The 17,411-nt window shown below is 51.7% G+C and overlaps 1 protein-coding gene across 6 annotated transcripts in view; it reads right to left on the reverse strand.

Moving 5' to 3' along the window:
- The window catches only part of TYW1B (tRNA-yW synthesizing protein 1 homolog B), a 121,793-nt gene that overhangs the window by 83,661 nt on the left and 20,721 nt on the right, over positions 1-17,411 (reverse strand). For all 6 annotated transcript variants that reach the window (XM_074557272.1, XM_074557271.1, XM_074557269.1 and 3 more), the window contains 2 exons: positions 6,333-6,385; positions 2,262-2,380 (listed from right to left, as the gene is read on the reverse strand). In XM_074557272.1, the coding sequence (XP_074413373.1) occupies positions 2,262-2,380; positions 6,333-6,385 (172 nt within the window). The remainder of the gene's footprint in view (positions 1-2,261; positions 2,381-6,332; positions 6,386-17,411) is intronic.

Genomic DNA, 17,411 nt, shown 5'->3' on the forward strand with positions numbered 1-17,411 from the left:
GCAGCAGCCCAGGCACAGGAGCTGGAAAATCACCAAAAAGAAATCTTCTTTCAGCAGCAGTTCTGGTTTAAGTCAAGCTTAATGTCCTGGGATGAGCCTCAAACTGAGCCTTAAATCTTCCAACTTAAACCTTCCAGTTTCCAGGGGAGGCTGAGGACAGCCAGCTGCATTCCATATGGGAGAGTCCAACACCTGCCAGCACCTCACCCAGAGCAGGGAAATAAATGAATCAAAGCTGAAAGCCCTGAGCTCAGTGCCCTGGGAAGCTGTTTCCTTGCACTCAGGCTGTAGCCAGCAGGAAAATCAGCACTGTAGCACTCGTTGTCATCAGGCTGCAGTGCCAGACCCCTCTGAAGTGACAGGTGACAGTGACAGGATGATGAGTTAGAGACACAGGGAACAGTGCCACTTTCTCTGTGTCTCTACACTAATGGACTGATTTATCAATTATTGATAAATCTGTACTATCTCATTTATCAGTTCCTGCACTCTCCAGTTCAACACCTGCTGGATTTCCCTGATTCAGCCTATTCCTCATCCAGGCTGCTGCCAAAAAATCCTGAATGAGGGCATCTGGAAGAGAAACTGGGAAATGCTCTCTGGAGCAATGCTGGCAACAAAGCCCCTCATCCTGTTTGCTGTTTAGATGTACCTCAGGATGTGTGTGGGGACAGAGGGACAAGCACAGACAGGGCAATGTCCCTCCCAGCACAGTCCCATGCAGGACTCCATGCACACCACTGGGAAACAGACACAAGCAGGAGGTTTTCCTTCCCAGGCACTGTCCTGCTCTGAAGCAAAGCAGAAGCTGCACATCAAAGGTGCCATTTGCTGCCTCCTTCCCAGCCAGGAAAGCCCAGGATGAGGAAAGCCCACCCAGAGCACCCACAAACCCTTTGGAACAGACTCTCAAATGCAAACTGCACAGGATGCCCAGTGGCCTGTGCTCACAGCCTTCAAGCCCTCCCCAAATCCTTTAAATGCCCCCATGAAATACCTGCATTATTAAAACCTGAAGATTATGAAAGACAGAAAGGAGCACTCAGAGAGAGGAATTTGGCTGGTTTTGCATGGAAATATTATCACAGAATCCCAGAATGGTTTGGGTGGGAAGGGACCTTCAGGCCCACATCATTGCACCCCCTGCCATGGTAGGGACAGCTTCCACTGGCTCAGGCTGCTCAGGGAATCTCACTGGGATGCAGGGGATGGAATGGGTGTTATTGGCAGCCTGGGGTAAGGTTTCAGTCCCAGAGGAAGTACAGCTCCCATGGGATGATTTAGCAGGAAAACAAAAAAGCTCAAAGCAAAACCTCCCTGTCCTCCCACTGCAGGCACTCTCACGTCACTGCTGGCATTTCTGCTGAACCTCCCCAGTCCCACCCTGCACTCCCCCAGCCTGGCACACACCTCTCTTGGAGCCCAGGCAGGAGGGAGTGAGTAGTGCTACAGGAGCTCAGATCCAGCACAGCTCCTTTCCTCCAGGAATTCACCACAAAGTCACTTCTCTGAGGAAAGGGGAGACTTTCCTGACCAATTGAAGTCATTGAGTTGAGGACAGGTTGTCCTGCCTGGAGCAAAGGAGGCTCAGGGGGCCCTTGTGGCTCTGCACAGCTCCTGACAGGAGGGCACAGCCGGGGGGGTCGGGCTGTGCTCCAGGGAACAGGGACAGGAGCAGAGGGAACGGCCTCAGGCTGGGCCAGGGCAGCTCAGGGGGGACAGCAGCAGGAATTTCCCCATGGAAAGGGGGCTCAGCACTGGCACAGCTGCCCAGGGAGGTTTGGAGTGCCCATCCCTGGAGGTGCCCAGGGAGGGCTGGAGGTGGCACTGAGTGGTCTGGGCTGGGGACAAGGTGGGGATGGGGCACAGCTTGGACTGGATTGGCTGGGAGGTTTTTCTGACCTCTGTGGGTTTTGTTCTGGACATTTTGCCACCTGGGATGGTCTGCAGCCCCTCAGCACAGCTCTCAGGGTTGTGCAGAGAGTGCAGGGGCTGTGACACAGCTCCTGGTAGGGACACCTGTGCTTGTAGAAGTTCAGCTGACCTGCTCTGCTCTCAAAAATAACAGAGTTGCTCAATTATGGACATAATTCATTCATGTCCAGGAGCTTGGGAAGACTGGATGTGTGTCTGGCACTGGTTAGCTGGCAAAGCACATCCAGAGCCCCTGGATACTGGAATGTGCCCCAGCAATACAGACAGCCCACATCCCCCCCCAGAGCACAGCTGGCTGTGTCCCACAGAGCCCAGGGGGGCCTCACCTCCAGCAGAAGACACACTTGTTGGCACAGGCCAGGCTGGGGGTGGCCTCCATGCAGCGGTGGCTCTCGATGCCGTAGAAGGTGTGCTTGTAGCAGCCCCCGCGGCCCCGCAGCATGGCCTGAGGGAGGGAAACACACAGGGATGTCAGAAACCCTGCTGGGGGCAGGGAAACACACAGGGAGGGTCAGAAACCCAGCTGAGAGAGGGAAACACAAAGGGAGGGTCAGAAACCCTGCTGGGGGCAGGGAAACACACAGGGAGGGTCAGAAACCCAACTGAGGGCAGGGAAACACACAGGGACTGTTAAAAACCCATCTGGAACCAAACTGAGGGCAGGGGAACACACACACTCCACAGGAGAACTAAACACCCACTGAGGGCACACACTCACCCCCATACACACAACAAGAAAGTGAAAATTCCCCATCTGGAGCCAAACTGAAGGCAGGGGAACACACCGACCCCTCAGGAGAGTTAAAAATTCATCTGGAAGCAAACTGAGGACACACACACACAGACACTAAGAGAGTTAAAATTCCCCACCTGGGGCCAAACTGAGGGCAGAGGAGCACACACACACCCAGGAGAGCTAAAATCCCAGCTGGAACCAAACTGAGGGCACACACACAAACCCACACCAAGAAAGTTAAAATTCCCCATCTGGAGCCAAACTGAGGGCAGGGAAACACACACACTCCACAGGAGAGCTAAAAACCTACGTGGAACCAAACTGAGGGAAGGGGAACACACCCACCCCTCAGGAGAGTTAAAAGTTCATCTGGAGCCAAACTGAGGGCACACACACACACAAACACAGCAGGACAGTTAAAATTCCCCATCTGGAGCCAAACTGAGGGCAGCTGTGGATTTGCTCCCTTTCAGCCACCTGTGACTGGAATTCCAAGTCCAGCAATGCCCTGAGCAGGGCTGAGGGGACACCAGTGCCACCTGCCCCAAGAAATTCCCAGCTGCCTATACAGTGTGACTCTTTACATGCACCCCTGCAGCCAGACTGCATTTAGGAGGTCAGACTAGTGGAGTGTTAGAGGAGAAAGAGCTTTAAGCTGCTCAGTCCCTTGTCGCAGACATTTTTTCATAGAAATCCTTTCTTTGAGATTTGTCCATCTTCTGGGAAGCAGAGCCTCAGAAGAAGAATGTAAACAATTGTTATCAGCTGCTGTGAAATGTAGCAGGTGTCCCTGTGATTGGCTCATCTTCCATGTGTACCATTAAAGGCCAATCACAGGAGCAGCTCAGGGACAGATTCCCTGGACAGAGAACTTTGTTATTCATTCTTTCTATTCTATTCTTGGCATAGCTGCTCTCTGCAACTTCTCTTCTTATTCTTTTTAGTATAGTTATAATGTATTATATATCTTATATCAATAAATAAAGCCTTCTGATCAAGAAACAAGATTCTCGTCCTTCTCTCACCACAGTGACCGTCTAAAGTCGCTGTAATAGTCCCTTCTCTGGCAGACCCCAGCACAACAATGTGCTCTCCTGCAGCTTTCCAGCCTCAGCCCATGAGGAGCAGGTGAAGCCTCTTGAGCTGCAGGAAGTGTTCCTGGAAAAGCTCACTCAGGAGCAACAAGGATCCATTTCAAGGCTGTCCTACTGAACACTCCATTCTTTTCATTTATCTGGCAGAGTATTTCTTGCAGCAGTAAATTAAATAAATGCCCTGACCTTATAAGCCCTCATTCACAGCCAGCAGTGTCTCCAGCAGGATGCTGAACTTCCCTCCCCAGCACAGCCACAGCAGCTTTCCCAACAGGATTCAACTCCTATTTATCATGCAGGCAGCTTGCAGAAAGGGCTGTCTTTCATTAGCTCAGTTAAATAATAATAAATGAGAAAGAAACTTTACTCCTCTCAAGAGAAAATCTGAAATACAACACAGCAGCTTTCAATCTGCCTTCCTCCTCCTGGAGAGTCCTGGTGATCCAACGGAAAGGAGCAGCAGGGAAAAATCTACAGCTAATCCCTGACTGGCTGTACAGGTGGAAGATTAAATGACATGGAAAATGCTGTTGATTCTACCCATTCTTCAAATGAGAGAGACTTCAGGAGATTCACAAATTCAGGAGAGCAAGTTATATTTGGCTTTTCCTAAGGCAAACAGACTCTTCCTAAAACATACAGGGTTTCTGTTTTTTCTGGAATTTGACACAACCCAATCTTTTCCATCTGAGATACCTCTATGAAACTCCACTTAATACTGATCCTGCCAGCCCTGCTCCTGCTTTCCTCTGTACAAATCCCCACAAAGGCTCCTGGAGGCTCTCACACACTGGCGTGAACCTGAGGCAAAGCCACTGCCTGGAACCAATCTCAGCTCAATTTATTAGAAGACTTTACATTCAATTCCTGCTTAAGCTAAAAATAGTGTGGGCCCATCTAAGCACACAGAGCTGCTATTTATTTTGTGAAATGGCTTTACAGTGCTGCATTAAAGTCTAGGTCTTTCATAAAAATAGGTTCTCTGGCCTTCTCAGACACAACATGGAAGTTTTTCTTTAAACTTTTCCTGATCATGTCTGCCACTAACAGTGACAAAGAGGGAAATGGGTGTAAGAGTGACCAGCAGAGCAGCAGTGGGATCAGTGCATCCCACACACTCCTGACAGCCCAGGGTGGGCTGTCTATGCTGCTCAGGAGAACAAGGCTCTTGATGAAACAGCTCATTGACACCAGGCAGTGCAGTGAAAACTCTCTGCAGCCACCCTGGGATGGTATTCCAAGAGCTCTTTCAAAAATAAACAAAGCTAATCATGCAGCAAAGGAGAGCTCAGACAGCCAGGACTGATCACTGCCACAGCACAGGAATTACAGATGTGCTGGCATCCTAACGAGGTGCTGATTCCAGGGGTTCCCACCCAGGGATGCTCAAGGGTGCAGGAAGATGCAAAATGGTGGGTGAAAGGTCTGGAGCCCCAGGAGAGGCTGAGGGAGCTGGGCAGGGGCTCAGCCTGGAGCAAAGGAGGCTCAGGGAGCCCTTGTGGCTCTGCACAGCTCCTGACAGGAGGGCACAGCCGGGGGGTCGGGCTGTGCTCCAGGGAACAGGGACAGGAGCAGAGGGAACGGCCTCAGGCTGGGCCAGGGCAGCTCAGGGGGGATTTGGGGGAAATTCCTTCCTGGAATTTGCTGTCCAGCCCTGGCACAGCTGCCCAGGGCAGGGTGGAGTCCCCACCCCTGGAGGGGTTTAACAGCCCTGTGCAGGTGGCACTTGGGGACATGAAGGAGTGGAGGCCTTGGCAGTGTGGGGGGAATGGCTGGGCTCGATGGCCCCAGAGGGCTTTTCCACCCTCAATGATTCTGTGATCAATATTGCTCCCCAAATACACAACCCTAGAGACTCCTGAGCTCCAGAGGGACCTGCCAAGGACAGCTGAACCACACTCACCCTGCAGGGGCTGCAGTTTATTCTCCAGGGCTCTGCTGGGAATGTTTTTAAGTCTGGAAACTGCTTGAAAAGCTACTGGGTTCCAGCTCCTCCAGGAGCCATGTGCAGGGCTGGGAGGGAGCTGTGTCACACAGGTGCACTCACACCCATGGGTGTTCACAGCCACACCCACACACACCCCACAGAGCAGGGAAATCATTGAACAGTGAAATCATGAACACCTCCCGTGGAAATGTGATCTGATAAATGCTGAGAGCCAGAGGAGCCCTGTGACAACCCAGCCCCAGCACAGGGGGCTCAAACAGCCTCATGTGCCTGCTCAGGTGGGGCAGTGGCTGTGCTACCCCTGCTCCACAGCCTCACACCAGGGACACAACCTTCCCACTCTTCCCTCACGTGGATTTCAGGGGGCAGAAGATGTCTTAGCAGAGAGCAGAACAACAGGAAAAGCCAGAAAAGGATGTTCCCAGCTCTGTGCCACAACTCTATTCTCACTCTTTGCAGAGGAATTTTAATAGCTGGAAATGCAAGGTTATAGCTTGAAATTGGGTTTGTGCAAATAATAGCACATTTTAAAATGTAATTTCATCAGGAAATTGGAATACCTGAGCAAGTCTCCAGCTTTGTTTTTATTTATGAAATGAGAAAAGGAAACAGAACATACCTTTGTCCAACGGCACAGCTTCACCCCAGAATGGCTCCCAATGAGTTTATAACCTGAAAACAAAGCACAAATCATCAAACAACTGAGGTTAGCCTGCAGGAATTGACACATAAAATATACCAAGGGGTACCCAGAGGGACTGACACTGTGGACTCAATGCTGCTGTTCCCCACTGGCCCAAGGTGACACCACCAGCAATGGCAGTGCCACCCCAGGGACCTCAGCCCACTGCAAATGGTTTCTTTCAGTGGGACATGGATTGGCACGGCTGAGGCTGGTTTGAATCAGGTGCACGGACAGGATGGCAGAGCCTGGCTAAGCCTGGGACAGGTGACAGACCAAGGAGCAGGACAGGGAGCCAGGAGCATCTCCCTGGCCCCAGGCCATGAGCCCAGAACAGCCAGGATCGCTGTCCCAGCCTGCAGGACAGGAGCTGATCCCAGAGCAGCTGGGAGGGGAACACAGCCAGGGCTCAGCCTGAGCCTCACCAGCTCCACGGGGAGGGAGCTGCTCCTCCACACCCAAAGGGAAGCTGAGCTCAGATCAGCTCCTCAGTCCCCAGCCAAGATCAACACAATTCTACTCCAATGAGCCCTGGAGGATTAATTGCACAACGTTCGTTAAGCACTAAGTGCTATTATTACCCAAACTGCTCGAGTGGGGTTATATTCCTCTTTGAGAAAAGTGCTTAGAGGCCAATATGTCTGAAGGATTAAAAGTCCCTTCAAAATCAGCATAAAAATAAGAGGGATTTGAGGCACCTCTCTGTGTCCCTCACAGTGGCATTCACATGTCACTGGCCTGGCTGTCCCCAGACTCAGCACCTCCCAGCTGCCTACTGCACCTTCCTGCTGCTCTTATTAACACTTTCAAGGCAAGGAAAAATATCATATTTTAGCTGTCAAATCTTCTTCCTGCCAACCAGCACAAACTCAACAGGGAAAAAGCCTTCAGCTCCCAAACTGGCCTTCAGCTCCTGCACAGCAGCACCAGTGCCCTGCCCTGCTGCTCTGTCCCTGAGCTGCTGTGGCACAGCCAGGTCCCAAAGCAAGCTGAGAGCATCCCAAAGTCCCTGACACCTGCAAGGACACCGAGCCAGCCAGGAACTGCAGGAGCAGCAGATGCCATAGCAGCTGCAGCAGGCAAAAATTAAATGTGTGCACACAGACAGGGCTAACAGGGAACCAAACCATGCTCTGCTCCTGCCACTCAAAGCCAGCTGGAGCTGCCCAGGCTCCTCTGCCCACTCCACTGGTGGGGTTTGATCCAGCTTCTCACACTGGAACACACAGGCAGAGTGACCTCTGCAGCAAGAGGGCTGGAGAGGGACTGGGGACAAGGGATGGAGGGACAGGACAGAAGGAATGGCTCCCAGTGACAGAGGGCAGGGATGGATGGGATATTGGGAATTGGGAATTGCTCCCTGTGAGGGTGGGCAGGCCCTGGCACAGGGTGCCCAGAGCAGCTGTGGCTGCCCCTGGATCCCTGGCAGTGCCCAAGGCCAGGCTGGACACTGGGACAGTGGGAGGTGTCCCTGCCCTGTCCCCTTAAGGCCCCTTCCAGCCCAAACCACTCTGGGATTCTGTGACAGCCCGTCCCCAAAGCCACGTGCAGCCCTGGGGACACCCTCACCTCACACTGGCTCACACTCAGAGGAGGCTGGTGCAGGGTGCAGGGCACAGCCACACACACAGCGCTGCACGTGGCTGGGACCCAACACCTCCCTGCCCTGCTCTGTCCTGCCTGTTTCAGCAGCTTTCCTCTGCAAACAGCTTGTCCAGCAAGGTCTAATCTCAGCTGAGACCTCCCTGCTAAAATGTGTGTCCTTACAGGATTTGTGGATGAGAGCTGAAAAGGTGCTGCACTCCTGCCTCTGACACAGCTGTCCAAGGCACACTCTGCTGCTGTCACCCAGCATAGTCCAAGCCTTATTTTTCCCATTTCTCCAAATCCAGCACCACCAGTCATAGAAGATTATTCTCTCACAGATCACTTGTCAGTAACAGCAACATGGCTGCTTTCAAATGGGTTTTGCAGAAAAATTACATTGGAAATAGGACATGCCCACCCAGGTCTGCTACTGAGCTGTTTGAGGGAAGAGAGGAAGCAGCAGAACTGAGCAAGGTGCCAAGCTCCAGAGCTCCAGCATTTTCTCTCAGGCTCCTTAAATCAACTTCCACCATGTGGAGCACCCACAGCTCCTTTAAAAGCCAAGAAAATTGTACATATTCAACATCAAAACAGTCTTACAAACACCAGCCAGCTTTGGGGATGAGAGGGGGGTTACTCATCTCTGTCACTGCCAGCAGTCCCAGCTGTGGTGATAGGAGGGAGCAGCAGAGATGTGCAGAACCCTAAAGGCACAGAACTGGGGTCCTGCACCCTGTGGGAACTGGGAGAAGGTGTGGTCACCCAGCACTAGGTGCTGGCCATGCCAAGCTTCTGATACTTGGGAATGAGAGAAAATACCAGAGACCAAGGTTGGACACTTGTCCCACCCCTGCTGCCAGTGAGCAGAGACTCTACAGCACTGCAGAGACTTTTTCAGCACTGGCTGCACTGCTGGGAAGGAGGCAGCAGAGCAGTCTGGGCCAAAAGAAAGGACAAAAAGTTGAGCAAGAAACTGGGAGTGTTCCAGAATCACAAAACTGTTCTGGCTGGGAAACCCCACTGAGAGCATTGAGCCCAACTGTTCCCCCCACTGCCCCATGTCCCCAAGTGCCACATGCACAGAGCTGTTAAACCCCTCCAGCGGTGGGGACCTGGGCAGCCCCTGCCAGGACTGGACAATCCTTTCAGTGAGAAATTTCCTCAAAATCCCCCCTGAGCTGCCCTGGCCCAGCCTGAGGCCGTTCCCTCTGCTCCTGTCCCTGTTCCCTGGAGCACAGCCCGACCCCCCGGCTGTCCCCTCCTGGCAGGAGCTGTGCAGAGCCACAAGGGCCCCCTGAGCCTCCTTTGCTCCAGGCTGAGCCCCTGCCCAGCTCCCTCAGCCTCTCCTGGGGCTCCAGACCCTTTCCAGCTCCATTCCCTCCCTGGACACCTCCAGCCCCTCAATGTCCTCCCTGCAGTGAGGGCCCAAATGTGACCCCAGGACTGGGCTGTGACCTCAGCAGTGCCAGCACATGGGGACAGCACATCCCTATGTGCAAAGCTTCCAATTAAACATGTGAAAAACTGTGCTCAAAGCCAGCCTGAGGATGTCCAGCCCTGTTCCACACTGCAGCTCCTGCTGAGCCTTCTGGAAGCTCAGGCCAGCTCCACTCTTCCCTCAGCTTTCCCACAACGTCCCTGTGGCTCTGCCAAGGCCATCAGTGCTTGAGTCCAATCCCGCTGATGGCCCCAAGTCTGGAGCTGTGGGTGCCAGGAGCCCCTGTGGTCACATCCCCCCCTTGCTCCAAGGGCTGTGACTCGTGACCAATAACTCTAAGTGCACATTTGGATAGAGCACCTTGCAAACAATGCAGTGTTTGATGGACCTGCTGTTCCCCACCCCTGTGTACCTTCAGCTGAACAAACCCATCTATTTATTATTTCCACAGTCTAATATGCAAAGGATCCCTTCAATTATGAGCAGGCTCAGCTCCCACCTAAAGGACAAGAACATCTCATCTGAAGGCTGGCTGTGTGTTGATCCTGCTCTACATGATAAATTTTAGATGATCTAGAAGCTTGCCAAACTTCACTGAAATTAAGTGTCACTTTTATAGAAGTGAATTAAGCTTTTAAACAACCTTTGGGGTGAAGTGAGTGTTATCAGGCAGTAACACCAGGCTGAGGAACATGAGGTGATTGCTCACCCTGACAGGCCAACTGGAGTTTAATAGAGCACAGAGGGATGTGGAACTGGAGGGATGGCCAAAGTCACAGCTCCTGATTGCTCCAGAGGCTGGGGCAGGACCGTGCTCAGCTCTTTGGAACCACACTGCAGCATTTCCACTCCATCCTGCAAATAAGAGTTTAAAAGCCTTTTCTCTGAAACTCAAAGAAGTCAGGGAGAGAGCCAGCTGAGCTCCCAGCACTGAGCCAGGACACTGGCTGTATTGCTGGGGCACATTCCAGTATCCAGGGGCTCTGGATGTGCTTTGCCAGCTAACCAGTGCCAGACTCACATCCAGTCTTCCAAAGCTCCTGGACATGAATGAATTATGTCCATAATTGAGCAACTCTGTTATTTTTGAGAGCAGAGCAGGTCAGCTGAACTTCTACAAGCACAGGTGTCCCTACCAGGAGCTGTGTCACAGCCCCTGCACTCTCTGCACAACCCTGAGAGCTGTGCTGAGGGGCTGCAGACCATCCCAGGTGGCAAAATGTCCAGAACAAAACCCACAGAGGTCAGAAAAACCTCCCAGCCAATCCAGTCCAAGCTGTGCCCCATCCCCACCTTGTCCCCAGCCCAGAACACTCAGTGCCACCTCCAGCCCTTCCCTGGGCACCCCCAGGAATGGGCACTCCAAACCTCCCTGGGCAGCTGTGCCAGTGCTGAGCCCCCTTTCCATGGGGAAATTCCTGCTGCTGTCCCCCCTGAGCTGCCCTGGCCCAGCCTGAGGCCGTTCCCTCTGCTCCTGTCCCTGTTCCCTGGAGCACAGCCCGACCCCCCCGGCTGTCCCCTCCTGTCAGGAGCTGTGCAGAGCCACAAGGGCCCCCTGAGCCTCCTTTGCTCCAGGCTGAGCCCCTGCCCAGCTCCCTCAGCTGCTCCTGGGGTCCAGACCCTTCCCTGAGGGTCTGCCCTGTCCTGGGGAGCCCAGGGCTGCACAGGGGACAAGCCCTGCCTGGCTGACACCTCCCAGCTCAGATCTCTGCACCACCAGAAGTTCACTTTGACCCAAAATCCCAAAGCAGAAGAAAGAGAGAGAGAAGAGAGAAAGAAGAGAAAGAAGAGAAAGAGAGAGAAAGAGAGAAAGAGAGAGAAAGAGAGAAAGAGAGAGAGAAAGAGAGAGAGAGAGAGAAAGAGAGAGAGAGAAAGAGAGAAAGAGAGAAAGAGAGAAAGAGAGAAAGAGAGAAAGAGAGAAAGAGAGAAAGAGAGAAAGAGAGAAAGAGAGAAAGAGAGAAAGAGAGAGAGAGAGAGAGAGAGAGAGAGAGAAGAGAGAGAGAGAGAGAAAGAGAGAAAGAGAGAAAGAGAGAAAGAGAGAAAGAGAGAAAGAGAGAAAGAGAGAAAGAGAGAAAGAGAGAAAGAGAGAAAGAGAGAAGAAAGAGAGAAAGAGAGAAAGAGAGAAAGAGAGAAAGAGAAGAGAAAGAGAGAGAAAGAGAGAGAAAGAGAGAGAAAGAGAGAGAAAGAGAGAGAAAGAGAGAGAAAGAGAGAGAAAGAGAGAGAAAAGAGAGAGAAAGAGAGAGAAAGAGAGAGAAAGAGAGAGAAAGAGAGATCCATGGTTGAAAAAGCTCCAAAAAGCTCAAGGAAAGGACTGAGCCATCATTCTCCAGGAGTGCAGGCTCTGGGAGCTGGGAAAGCCACTCCAGAGCCCCCCTGTGCCTCCGAGCCCTGCTGGCTGTCCCAGGGCTGCCCTGAGAGCAGCAAAGTGCAGCTGCCACCTCTGCATGGGGCCAGCCAGCACTCTCCTGCAATCAAACCACTGCTCTGAGGCAGGGAGGATCTGCTAGAGCTGCAGCTCAGGGCAGCCTCACACCGGCAGAAGTTTTATAGGGAAAAATTCCCAATTTCCTGCAGTTCTGAAAGACTGCAGTGTAACAGGGCCAGAGCTGAAGGTCAGTGACAGCAGGATCCATCCCCACCACCTGTAAGGAGCATTTTCCACACTAAAACACAACTGCTGTGCTGGAGTCACCACCCAGACAAAGAATACTTGGCAATTAATAATAACAGTAATAATAATAACAGTAATAACAGGAAGAAGGAAGGAAGGAAGGAAGGAAGGAAGGAAGGAAGGAAGGAAGGAAGGAAGGAAGGAAGGAAGGAAGGAAGGAAGGAAGGAAGGAAGGAAGGAAGGAAGGAAGGAAGGAAGGAAGGAAGGAAGGAAGGAAGGAAGGAAGGAAGGAAGGAAGGAAGAAGGAAGGAAGAAAGAAAGAAAGAAAGAAAGAAAGAAAGAAAGAAAGAAAGAAAGAAAGAAAGAAAGAAAGAAAGAAAGAAAGAAAGAAAGAAAGAAAGAAAGAAAGAATGCCCCTGGTGAGGCACCTGTTTCCATTACATCAGCCTTTTATATTATACAAATCTAGAAGAAGTGGGAAGTGGAATTTTTCAGATTGCCCAAGCATGACAAGAGACATCTCCAGGTTCATTCCTAGAACCACTCAACCTTGAAGAAATTCTTACCAGGCCCACCAAGACCCATTTCAGATTGTCTCTCTTTGTTTGAGAAAAGGCTCTTAAGAAATACAAAAGGCTTGTGAATGGGGAAGGATTGCTCCCAGGAGCTGAAGGCAGCAGTGGGACAGAAGCAGGGACTGCAGGACTGTCCCTTGTCAGCACAAACCCTGTCCCTCCCAAAGGGATGGGAGGTTTGGCCTCCCAGCTGCCTCAGACCCCTGGCACTGTGCACAGCACAAACATCTTGGACACTTTTAGGACACAGTAAAAGCCTCCTGGGGCAGTGCAAGGGATTCAGCTGCTGCACAGACAGCCCAGAGCCAACCTAGAGCCAGGGAAATGAGACTGGCAAAGCTCAGGGCTGGCAGTGCCAGGAGCTACCACAACTTCCAGCCTCCCCAGCTGATCATAAGAGACCTCCAGGATTCTCAAAACCTGATGTTTCCCTTCCACTCAGATGTCTCTTTTAACCCAAGAGCACCTTTCCCTCTGAAGCACAGGAATATGAAACCAGTGATGCCTTTGGCAGAGCCTCAGAGAGCACTGAAACCCTCACCTGCACCAACACCAGAGAAAATGCAGCACAACCTTCTGTACCTGAACCCTTCGTGTCCAAAAGCAGCACCAAGGCAGAGCATTCCCAAAAAGGGATCATGGGCTGGTTTGGGTTGGAAGGGACCTCAGAGATCAACCAGTCCAGCTGGTGATTCAGCCACCCCCGTGGGAATGGCTCCCACAGCCAGAGGGCAGGGATGGATGGGATATTGGGAACTGGGAATTGTTCCCTGTGGGGGTGGGCAGGCCCTGGCACAGCTGGGGCTGCCCCTGGATCCCTGGCAGTGCCCAAGGCCAGGCTGGGACAGTGGGAGGTGTCCCTGCCATGGCAGGGGTGGCACTGGATGGAATTTAAAGTCCCTTGAAGCCAAACCAGTCTGGGACTCTGCAATTCTTTATTCACAGGAAATCTGCAAGCACTTGGCATTTTTAAGAGCTGCACCTCAGGGTGAAGTCTGCAATGGGAGGTTCCACCTGCACAAGTCTCCTCCTGAAGCCCCCAGAACACACCAGAAGGTAACAGACACAACTGCTGCCTGCCAGGAGCTGCATTTCCTTTCTGTTCTGTTTTCCTGAGACACTTTTCAGTCATTCAGGGCACATTCCCTTCTCCACATTTCCATTTGTCTGAACTGTCCCCTTGTGTGGGGCGAGTGTCACCTTACAAAGAAAGCACAGCAAATTTTATCCTTGCCTGAACACATCCTGTACTTTGTTCCAGCTTAGACTTAATTTCAAAGCCCAATACTCTCCAAAGCCCTGCCAAAACCTAAAACAAACAAAAAAAAAGGCTGCACTTCAAAATCTGTGTTTATTTTTATTTTCCTCTTTGTTATACATGGGGTTATTCTACCAGCTCTGGTAACACATGAGAGAAGAATCAGCCCCTAAATGTGATTTATCCATCTCCTGTGCTCCTGCTCAGGTGCTGCAGCTGTGCCAGCACATCAGAATTGCAGTCAGCTCTCACACAGGGGGGCTTAAGCATCTTCTGCTGCCTGGACTCCTTCCTTCCACCTGTGCGTTTGCCCTTTATTTACTGACATTTCCTAAAGAATTGATCTCTGTGCCTGGCTTTGGTCACTGTATTTATTCTGCTCACCACAAGTAATTTCTTAGCTAGCAGAGTAATTTTTAAGCTGCCCACAGCCAGTATTTGATTTCTGTGGCACATTCTGGGACTGCAGCAGTGCCACCGATCCCAGAGCCAGCTGTGGGCTGCTAGTGCCACCTGGAGTTGAGCAGCTCCTCCCAAAGCCTGCCAGATCCCACACCCTGGAGCACAGAGCCTGCAGAGCCCCAGCCAGCAGCACAGCTCTGTGCCACGGCTTGAGATGCCATTTCCACACACTGACCCTTGCAAAGGCTCAGCACAGAGAGCCAGCCTGAGCTGGGCACCAGAGCTGCAGGAACCTTGGCCTGAGAAGCGCCAGCAAAAGCCACCAAAGCTTTTAAAAACCTCAACTCCAGGTTGGTGAGCACTTGAAAAGCCCAGCCTTCAGTATTTTTCTGAAGACAGCCTCTTGCCTTCCCTTCCCCACTGAAAGCCACAGGCCAAAGCACAGCTTTAGCTGCAGCACAAAGTCAGAGCACGACAGTTCAAGTGGCTGCTGAAGCCAGACTATTTCAGATAAGAGTTGTCTCTTAATGCACCACTTGTTTTTGGAGACAAGGAAAATAGAGGTGTCCTGGGCACCCCGGGGCTAAATTGTATCCTTCCTTAACCAGTAAAGGCAGAACCAACTGGACTGCAGCAAAACTGTCCTTGTGGGACAGAATAATTTATCCAATGTCAGCAGGGTCAGCCTTTGGCATCATTAACCCACCCCAGTGTGCTGCCAGGCAGGGAGAGCAGGGATTTGTTTGGTCCTGTTAGAGCAGGAGAGGGCAAAGCAAAGAGCATGGCAGAAGCACAGCGTGAGCAGCTTCAGAAATCCTGGAATCTTGGAATGGTCTGACCTGAAGGGACCTAAATCCCATCCAGTGCCACAATTTCACTGTCCCAGGGTGCCCCAAGCCCCATCCAGCCTGGCCTTGGGCACTGCCAGGGATGCAGGGGCAGCCCCAGCTGCTCTGGGCACCCTGTGCCAGGGCCTGCCCACCCTCACAGGGAACAATTCCTGCCCAATATCCCATCCATGCCTGCCCTCTGGAGCCTCCTCAGCCAACACTCAGCTCTCAGGGCTTTGGGCTCACTGCTCCTGTTCCACTCGTGCCCTGTTGAGGGAAGTGCGTCAGAGCCAACCTGGGGCTGCTGAACAACCCTTGTGACATGCCAGGGCTGATGGAGGTGGTTGCACTGAGACACATCATGTCTGAGCTCCAAATAGCTCAGGCAGGCAGTGAACAATCCCTCTCCCAGCTGCCAGCATCCAGCAGGATGGTTGGCTTCCCTCAGACCATCGGCGTCAATAAAACATTTGGCAGATCCAGGGGCAGCTGTGACTAATGATGGCACCAACCCCAGCAGAGCACAGAGCCATGGTCAGCCCTGAGTCACGAACAGCCTGACTGCAAGGGACCACAGGGATCATCCAGTGCAGGCCTGGCCCTGCACAGACACCCCAACAATCCCTGGAGCTCCTGGAGCAGCCTCAGGGCTGTGCCCATTGCCTGGGCAGTGCCAGCACCCTCTGGGGAAGAACCTTTCCTGAGATCCAGCTGACCCTCCCCTGACACACAGAAGGGTGTTTGGGTTTTTGTTTGTGTTACAGGAAAAGAAAACCCCACTGTGTTTTTCTACTTTCATCTTTCCTACTGAAACAGCAGCTCGAGACTCCCTCTAAAGCTCACCAAGGATTTAAATGAGAAATCAGGAACACTGCAAAGGCTCACGAGTCCTTCACCCTGTACCAAATCCTCCTGGCACCCAGCAACTTTCAGCCCAAAAGGGATTGTGTCAAAAAAGTTACAAGCAACTCCAAAAATGAAATGTGACACTGGGCTGTACTCACCAAGCACCACATGGAAAGCTTGTTTCCATTTTCAGTTTATTTCATTTCCTCTGGCTGCCCGGGCACACAGAATGGCTGAAGCACCACCAGGAACACTGCAAACCCAACCAAGAAGCACTGCCAGCCTCTGCCCCAGGGCACTGGCACTCACCCGAGCCTCAGAGCTGTGCTGCTGCTCCAGGCACAGCTGGGCACTGATGGAAAGGGAACTGGGTTGTGTTGCCTCTGGCTGGACTTTCAAAAGCAGCTCTTGCTGAGTATCAAGGTATCTTGCTGGTATCAAGGTATCCTGCAAGCAGGCAGCTCCAAGGGCTCTGCAACCCAATGGAGAGGCTAAATTTAGCCAATATTCAATGCCAGGGCTAAAATAAAAACCTTTGCTTGAGCACTGTTCCCTTTACCTCGAGGAAGGTAAATTGCTTTGATGGTGAATCCACAGTGAGCACTACCATGGTCTGAGGAGATGCTGCTCCAAGGAAAACCTCTGTTATGCAACTGCAGAATCAAAGAACAGCTCTCCCTGACCCACTAATACTCATTTTCTTTCTCTTGGGCTAATTATGCCCTCAGGGATACTCTTGAAAAGACACTGAGCCTGCACCCAAAGAAACCAGTTGGTGCAAAATAAATGAGATAATCTTTTGACTCCACTGCACTCGTTATTTTAGGGGGAATGATGCTGAGGGAAGAAGGGAATTGTTTTATTTTTGTAGCCACAAAAGCCTTCCTGGTGTGTTATTTACAGGAAAAAATGTTATATGACATAAAAAAACCCAATGCAGCTTCCCTTTTTCACAGCTGAATGACCACTGAAGAATTTGGTGAGCAGCAGAGGAGGGAGAGCTGGGAGAGGCAGCTGGGCTGTGAGGACACAACAGTTTGGAGTCTTTGAAAGTGCAGATTTATGTAAGCAGATCCTACCAGTGGCTCCAATACTGGCACTGCCATGAGCACTGCAGGAAGGGAAAACCTGGACCCACTTATCTGGATAATGAATTCCTGTCCCTGGAGTGTCACAAGGAAATCAGAGCTCTCTGGGGAGCTTTCTTTGAGTCAAAAGAATTATGGTAGTAAGGTGACCTTCTCTCCAGCACTGCTGTATTTTCCAAATGGCCACTTTGTACAAAAGCACAGTTCCATTCACACCCAAACCCAAACAAGCAGGGAAAGTGAGACTGAGCCAAGGGGAAATGCTCCAACCACCACACAGAGCCAGCACAGAGCACTGCCCCCATCCCCTGCTGTCTTTAGTAGCAACTGAATAAATGAATAAATAAAAACAAAAGGCTGTCACCTTAAACACAAAACAAG

This window comes from Zonotrichia albicollis, chromosome 22 (assembly GCF_047830755.1).
Source record: "Zonotrichia albicollis isolate bZonAlb1 chromosome 22, bZonAlb1.hap1, whole genome shotgun sequence".
Taxonomy (NCBI): Eukaryota; Metazoa; Chordata; class Aves; order Passeriformes; family Passerellidae; genus Zonotrichia; species Zonotrichia albicollis.